The sequence below is a fragment of the Pygoscelis adeliae genome, unplaced genomic scaffold, assembly GCF_000699105.1.
Source record: "Pygoscelis adeliae isolate BGI_AS28 unplaced genomic scaffold, ASM69910v1 Scaffold453, whole genome shotgun sequence".
Taxonomy (NCBI): domain Eukaryota; kingdom Metazoa; phylum Chordata; class Aves; order Sphenisciformes; family Spheniscidae; genus Pygoscelis; species Pygoscelis adeliae.
The window spans coordinates 84114-92090 of record NW_008824450.1 but is presented as its reverse complement, the minus strand read 5'-3'; the positions used below and the strand labels follow the sequence as shown (position 1 = coordinate 92090).

The 7977-nt window shown below is 50.0% G+C and overlaps 1 protein-coding gene across 1 annotated transcript in view; it reads right to left on the bottom strand.

Moving 5' to 3' along the window:
- RPN1 (ribophorin I) overlaps positions 1–1185 on the bottom strand; it is a 15042-nt gene extending 13857 nt beyond the window's left edge. Inside the window, exon 1 of the mRNA XM_009321044.1 lies at positions 1132–1185. Coding sequence (XP_009319319.1) covers positions 1132–1185 — 54 coding nt within the window. The remainder of the gene's footprint in view (positions 1–1131) is intronic.
- Positions 1186–7977: the final 6792 nt, after the last annotated feature.

Here is a 7977-nt window from a genome sequence, read left to right as displayed (position 1 = left end):
GGGCAATGGCCCGGCGCGGGGGCAAGCCCTGCCTGGGGGCGGCCGGGCTGCCGCCGCCTCCTGCCTGCCGCTGCTGGCTTAACCGCCCCATTCACTGCAGCTCTCACATTAGTAGTAACAGTTAATGAAAGAGAGGGCTCGGTTCTCTTCCCTTAATGAAAGAGAGGGCCCAGTTCTCTTCCCACAGGCTCCTGGCAGGAACCCCCGATGAGGTGGTATCCCCTGGCTGTTTGTGATGGGCAAAAGTCACCCAAATCTGTTGGGGTAACAGAGCACCTTACGGTGATCCGCTGCAGGGATCAGCAGACTTCACTGCATCATCCCGCTGTCATCGCTGACCTGCCAATCTGCCAGGTTACGGGGTGTTCAGTGCCTCTCCTGGGGTTGCTGCAGGAGGTGGAGTTTGTCCCTGGGGTGAAGGACGGGGAGAGGTGGCACGTGTCTCTCCTGGGTGAAAGAAAGGCTGTGCAGTAATGCAGTGCCCAGCTGCTGTGGGACCATGGTGTGATTTAGTGCCCAATCTCTCAGATAAGTGGTAACACATTTTTCCTTCTGACCTTTTAAGGTCCAGCAAACGTGGTGCCAGGACCCGCCTCAAATAGTACATTCCCAGGGCCACGATCCTGGCCTCAGTGTCAGTGAAGCCCAGCAAGGAATCATCACTGGCCACTCTCAGTACAATAACTGAGTTTCCATCTTTGCATGGAATCCTCTTCGCATGCATCCTCTTTCACAGCTTGTTTTTGTAAAGGAAAGCGCTTGCTGGTGTATTTACCTTGGAAGCCCGTTGTTCACATAGAGTTTAAACCTGGATTTTAAAGCCCCCGTTTTGCAGGATCTGCCACAGACAGTGGGAAGTTGAGGATCCCGCTAGCAGCAGCAAGAGGGGGTCATCTGCAGATTGGCAGCTGTTGCTGTGCCTTCTGCTTCCTCCAGGAGCCTCGTGTTTGTGCTGTACTTGCTGTGAGATAATGCAGATTTCTCACCAGGTTACTAAATTTTGGAATCCGCGGGCGGGGACTCTGCATGCACCATCCGCAGATGGTGCTCTGCAAAGTACCAGCTGGGATTTACATTTCTCCTGCAAAGGCAGCCCCTGTGCCCCCGCCAGGCTCAATCAAAACCTCTGACCCAAGCCTGGCTGTTCATGGACCTCGGGTGTGCGTGTAGGTGGTGGTCCGCCATGTCCCCTTCCCCAGAGACAATCCCATCATGCCCTGGCAGATGGCTGGTGGTGATTCCTTCCCACGACAGGCTGTTTGATGTGTGACCCAAAAAGAGGGAGCATTAGCCTTGTGTGAACAGCATTGGTCTGCAGCAGTGAATGCAATCACTGTTTCCTGAAAAGAAAAACACTGATGATCTAGGAAAAAAAAGAAACTTGAGGATAAAAGATCATTCTTTCTTATTCATTTCTTTACTGACGGGTCTCAGGCTCCTCACACACAGCCCTCCTACCTGCCTGCTAAGAAATGCCTGATACAGTGTTTGCACTGTTTTTCCCCAAGTCACAGGTATTGCTTAGCGAACTGATCCACTACAACAGAAAGGATGGCAGGCAGTAGAGCACGTAGCCCCACACAGATCACCCAGAAAGCAGGCTAAAAGGCAGCCTTAGCCTCTGCCCTGTACTCCAGCAGGCCAGGCCCGGTCTGATGTTGGGGTGGCCCTGGTGTCTGAAGCAATTTGGCAGAATGCAGGAGTGCAGATTGGGCAGAGCGGATGTTCCTCAGGCTGGCATTGTGCTGGTATAGATGGGATAATGCATCTCTTGTAGCTTGATTGCTCTCAGGTTGGCTGAGGACTTCACTGAAGGAGACAAACCCAGAGAGATCCTGTTCATCTAAACAAAGTAAGAGGTGCTGTTTTCTATTTGCCAGAAATTCAGGCAGGGATATGAAGCCAGCCCTGAGCGCTAGAACAGAGTAATTGAAGTTTTAACACCCACCTATAACCATTTCAGTTTTAGGCGATTGTGTTTTGCAGGGCATACCTTCAATTTGGTGGCTCAGGGATTTGCAAACAGTGAGTCATAACTCCCTGAAGTCAAAAATGCAGCTGCTGAGGCACCAGGCATTGAAAAGTGTTGTCCAAGATAAAAGCAAAGCAAACCTCACTGCCCACACACCCTTATCCTTCAAGGCTGAGTATCTTTGTCACCCTCTTCAAAAACATGCAGTCAAAATTATACAGGCTTCTCATGGTTGCCATTGATACAGAATTTACTTCTCCTTTTAGAGCCGACAAGAGGGGATTGTGAAAATCTGTGACTTGAAAGAGTTGCGGCAGATAGATATGAAGCTAATATGCAGCACCCTGTGCTTGCAGAGAGGTGGCTGGCATTTGAGGAGCAAACTGTGGGATGTGCCTGTGTCCTTCCCAGGGAGGGTCCCAGAAGAGCTTCCTGGGCCTCTGCAGACAACCCCTTCACATCCAGAATGGACCTGCAGATCCTGGAGAGCATGCATGCTGCCAGTTTGGTTTCTACCCATGGAACGCTGCCTTTGGGACACCTCTTGGCACTGACTCACAGTTAAGGAAGAAGCAACATGCGAGTCACCTGTCCCATAAAGTGTCCTGCTCACAGTGGTCACGTGGCACTGAGCTCGAGTCCCATGACACATTCTGGGTACAACAACAGCATGTCATGGCCACCTCTGCCACAAAACCGCCTGGTTGCAGAGCTCACGTGGCTGGTCCACCCCATCACACAATGCCCCGTGCAGAGAGGAGCGGTGGCACGCAACCTGTGGGTCCTGCAGAGCATTCCAGGCACTGCCAGCCATCAGCCTGTCCTGCCTGGCCCCATGGCTTCAAACCCACTAGCGTCATGAGCTGGAAGGTCTCAGGGATACCAGACCTTCACTGTGAAGGCTTCAGAGCTTGGTAAGTAACAGCTCGCAGAACCTGCTGCTTTGGTAACACACTGCTCTAACAAAACCTTGATTCTTGAAGAAAGGCCAGTTCTGCAAAGGCCTGTGCAGTTCTGTGCTGGCTGTGTGCACCTCCCTCTGTACCTATTTTTATACCATTCCTATGGTTTAAAAAAACCTTTCAGAAATGTCCATGTTTAGAGACACCCAGATCTGACAAAGTAAATGACTCACTCTGGCCTCAGGGAAGTTACTTCACTCCTTGGATCACCTTCCCTACTTGAGCACTGAGAACAATCACATGAAATTACCCGGCATACCTCCAATGCAGCTGTAAAAAATTAATTAGCTGGTATTTAGCACCGGCTGTAAAAGTGGGAAGGTGGTGGTGGTGTTGAAGAACCTCTGTAGCTGGGGAGGCCACCTGGGAGTCCTGCAGGGGACTCAGGTGGTGGTTGCTATTTGTGTGACAGCCTTTTGGGATTATGGTCATAAATAGGATGTAGATGCCTCTCTACCCCTGAGCCCAAAGTCTGGACCATCAAAACACCCCTTTGCCCAGTGACACTTGAACTTTCCCTGGGCTCTGGCTTCCACCAGTCCAGGATCCAGGTAGCTACGGTGGTGCCAAATGGGTAAGTGCAAAGCTGTGTGGTGCCCATCTTACACCATGGCCCAGCAGCATGTGGTTGTTTCTCCCTGCCTGTCTTGGCAGGGCCAGTGTAGGCACTTACCTAAGGGGATGTCCCCTGTGCTCAGCATGTTGTCCATAGCCTCTGTTAGCAGGCTGACTCAAAGGCAGAGCAAGGGAGAGATTTGGACCTTCACATATCAGGGAGTGAGCTGGCCTCTAAGGGAAGGTGCCAGCATTGCCACCTCCCAGTATCAAAGGGATCACAACTCCACAGTGGTTTTGTGGCTCTTGCTATTGAGCAGGGGGAAGCTGTCAAACAAGTCCAAAGCCATTTCTTTTACGTGCTTGTGTCTCTGGTGTCTGGTGTGAGGGGATGTGGCAGAATCAGGCTTTGCAGCACTGCAGGTCAGCCCCCACCCACTGTGTGGGGCTCAGGCTTCAGTGGCTGCATTTAGACCCTTTATCAGTGCTTTGTTTTTTTAAGATGTTCAACCTGCAGCAGTTGCATTTTATCAGTGAGTACAGATGCTGGTAACCCCTTGCGCGATATGCAATGTCCTCTGCTCCTCAGCAGAAGCTCGGGCTGGAGATCTGCCATGAGATAACGTGATTGCAGTTGCTTCCTATGGTTGGTATCGGGCGATCAAGTCTTGTCCAGAGCCAGCTTTTTGCTTTCATGTGTTGCTGCTGTATGACTTAGAAATCAGCTGAGGATTGCAAAGGTGAAAGCGTTAGTAGATTACTGGAGCGGTATTTGTACTGCAGGCAGGGATTAGAGGCCAGGCAAAAGGCTATGGCTGTGCTCTTGCCAGTGGAAATGCATACGTGGTCATGCAATAGCAGAAGATTTCTAATGAACAAAATGGCAGCAGAAGCAGGGTGAATCTGCTTTAGACAAGATAAATCAAAGGGTGACGAAGCTTGGAGTACAAAAGCAAGATACTGTGTGTTTACTGCATTTTAGTTCCCCTTTTTTATTTTAGTGTTAGATCATTATAATGATATTTTGAGGAAGCTGGTCTGGAAAGCCAAAGGTGACAAGAGGAAAGCGTTGCATAGCTAGTTGAGAAAGGACAGCTTTACGTAGGGATCTCTGGACAGTCAGTTTTCACTGGGCAGTACAGCCACTGTGGGCTGGTGCTACATCTTTCTGGGCACCGTGGCAACGAAGGGTCCCAGGGCTGTGCCCAGCGATGAGGAGGAGGGACTGCAGGACTCTGAAGAGCTGAGATATGCTGGACAAGTATCAGAGGAATGAGCAGGCTCTCTCCAAGCTTTTAGTATCACAGATGGACAGAGGTGGAGTAGCTGTGCATCCATGGGAAAAGCGTGAATGCATTAGGCACTGTGGGGAACGTCAGACATTCACAGCTAACATCGAGGATTTGTAGGTACTACAGCTAAGCCAACATGCTCCCTGGACCTCTCTGTCAGGTCCTTCTGAAATCAGCAGGTGTTTTGTATCCCTGCTATTTCTGTTCACTGTGCCGTTTTATGGACTAAGAGAAAGGGAGGGTCCCTTTTGATCCAAGGACAAAAGCAAAGAGATGGTGTAAGACATATCATGTTTTACTGTCTCTAATTCGATCAGGAAGATTAGTAAATAGAGAGTAGATGTCACAGAGGGAAGAAAATCAAAGCTGGAGACATTCTTACTTCCTGGTTTAGAGGAATGAGTGCATGAAACAGGTCGAGGTTTCTGTACTGGTAAATGTCTTAAGACCTGTCACTATAACCTTAGGGATCCGCTCACCTGTGTGAAGGTTCCTCAAAGGCAGAGAATGGATTTCTTCAGAGCAATGTTAGTGATTGGCAACGCTTGGCATTGGGTTTCAAATTGATCTATTTTTATGGGTTTTCATTGGGTTTTGATATTATCAGGTAAGTGCTCAGATGAGGAATACAGTTTTCTTCACTGACTACTGAAACTAAGTGTGCTGGGCTGCTCACTGTACCACACTCCTGTTTCTCCACGTGTTTATTCTGGTGGGGAGGTGTGCGTGTGTATGTCTGTACGGCCAGGCAAAACACAAGAGCCACCACTCAGTACTTCCATTTGCCACTTTCTTACCACTGTCTTTCTACTTTCATTCTGCCACTGTGGATGTAGCTCTCATCGGTGCCAAAAGACAGGCATCCAGCCCGGATAGCAAGGACCTCTCTGCTGACATTGGTCCTCCCGAGTGCCAGGATTTGTATGTTCAAGGCAGGCAGGATCTTGCCTCGTCAGTCTGAGAAAATGCTGCATTCCCACAGAGGCTCAGAAACTCATCACGAACAACCATTGCATGACACAGCTGTTGGTCATGCCAAGAAAGCTGGCAAGTGACACAGGAACTTGGTGCGAGGTTATCCTCTGTGTAACAAAGGGATGTGATAGACGGTGCCAGGATCGCTCTGTGGTAGAGACGGAAGGAGGAAATTTCACAGAGTTTTTGATTGCTTTTCGTATTGTGTAAAAAGAAAGAAAAAAGAAAACTTTTAGGAAAAGAGAGCTGAGGAACACCCTGTAACTCACCGTTAATGTCTGCTCATAACAGCCCAGCCTGTGGGTCTCCTGTTCAAGGAAATGGACTGGGGCAGGCGAGTGCTCTGCCCCACCAGCTGCTGATGTGCCCAGGGCCCACAGTCCTGGGGCTGACCTGAGAGGATACTTTCCTCCCCATCCAAAGAAATCATGTGTGTTTGGGAGGGTTTCCTCCATCGTTTCACTAATCAAAGCTTTTCGTCTTTTGTCCAGTCCAGGTTTTAACTGGTACCAGGTTCTTCTGCAGCTCTTTGCATCTAATGGGGCACCTTAAAAGCACTAACTAGATCTCACAGGCTCCCCTCTCTTGTGAGATGGATTGCTAACAGTGATACAGTCCTGCAGATAGAGAAATGAAGATACAAAACTGGTAATGAACTTTCCAGCATCATATGAGGAGAGCCCGGCAGCCCTGGCTCCCGTTCACCTTCTCTTACCCTGCATTTCCACAGCTTAAACCAGCCCAAGGACCGGTGGCCATGTCCTGCCTCACCCACTCCTTCCCTCGCATGAGGTGCACCCTGCACGAAGGAAGTTCAGTGCGCTAAGCTGGCAGAAGATTTATCCATGCTGCTTTTGTTGCTAGTTATGAGCAGATTTAGTGCTTAAGTGACTCAGAGCAGGGTCAGTCGAGAGCTGGCACTGGTGTATGGGAGGGGGAGCATGACAGTGAGTACCTGAAGTTGGCTTGGGCTGGGCTGCCCTTCAGAGCGGAGGTGGTTCCTGCTGCAGGCAGCACACGGGCTTCTCTCCGGGCAACAGAGACGCCAAGTCGGGCTCAGGCCCCTACGCCACTGTTATCCGACTGTTCTAAAGTAGGACACCCCATGTGCTCTGCGATAGATGCTCCTCAGAAGGATTCAGGCCAGGCCCAACAGATGAGGATGACTGTAACAGCACACTTGCCATGCTGCAATTACTCTATTGATCTCAAACTGCTTCGCAAGCATTAATGAATCAAACCTTGCAGCATCTTTCCGAGGTGAGCGTTCCCGTTTCCAGGTGACACACAGGGAAATTGTGTTCCTCTGCAGAGGCAAGCAATTTGCCTAATGATATGTGGCAGATTTGTCTCAGGACAGAAGGAAGAGCAAAGGTCTTCCGACTGCCAGTTCTGCGATCTCTCTGCACATCAGCCCATCAGAGCTGGAAGCAGTCTGCTGTACGCTGCTCAGAAGCCATTTTCTTTTTAATGTAGCTGTAAGCAGCTTCATTCCTTTGTCTCTTCAATTAGCTCTAAAAATACTTTTTCTCCTTGGTTGCTGCAGTTTTTGCTTTCCCGAGTTCACAGGTTAACAAAACCCCCAATAGTCATGTGGCTTGGATGAACAAAACAGAATATTCAAGTAATATCTGAATAAGAAAATGAACTTGCTGCCAACATGCGGAGTAGAAAATACGGATTTCTCATGCACCACCAGGGCGGTTATTCTCCCATGTATTAAAGTGCTGGAGGGTTTACATAGTCCTATTTCACTTGCCTGCATTATTGATCTTGGAACTGGTTATCGCCTGATTAATCAACCTGAATATTTCTTATATTGCCATATTTTACTTTTTGTCTTTTTTTCCTGACAAACGCTGTTGCTCCTACCTCACTCCAGATCACCGCTGCAAACAGAAAGACCCCAAAGAACAGATTTGTGCCCTCGTGTCCCCATCCTTTATTTCTGAAAGCATGGAGCAAGACAATTTCTCCAGCCGTTTCCTCCTCTCCTTAGACCTCCAAGAAAGGCCTGCGGCTGCCGGCACCGCTGCCCCGCCGACAGCCCCCCTGGCGCGAGGGGGGGCCGCCGAGGAGGCAGGTCCCTTCCTACCCACACCCTCCGCGCCCGCACGGGATAGCGGCTTGCGTGGGACCACAAGCGACGTCTGGGCTCCCGAGGGGCGTGCTCGGCCGGGCCCCTCTTCCCACATAAACCCCCGTTTCCAGCGGGAGGCCG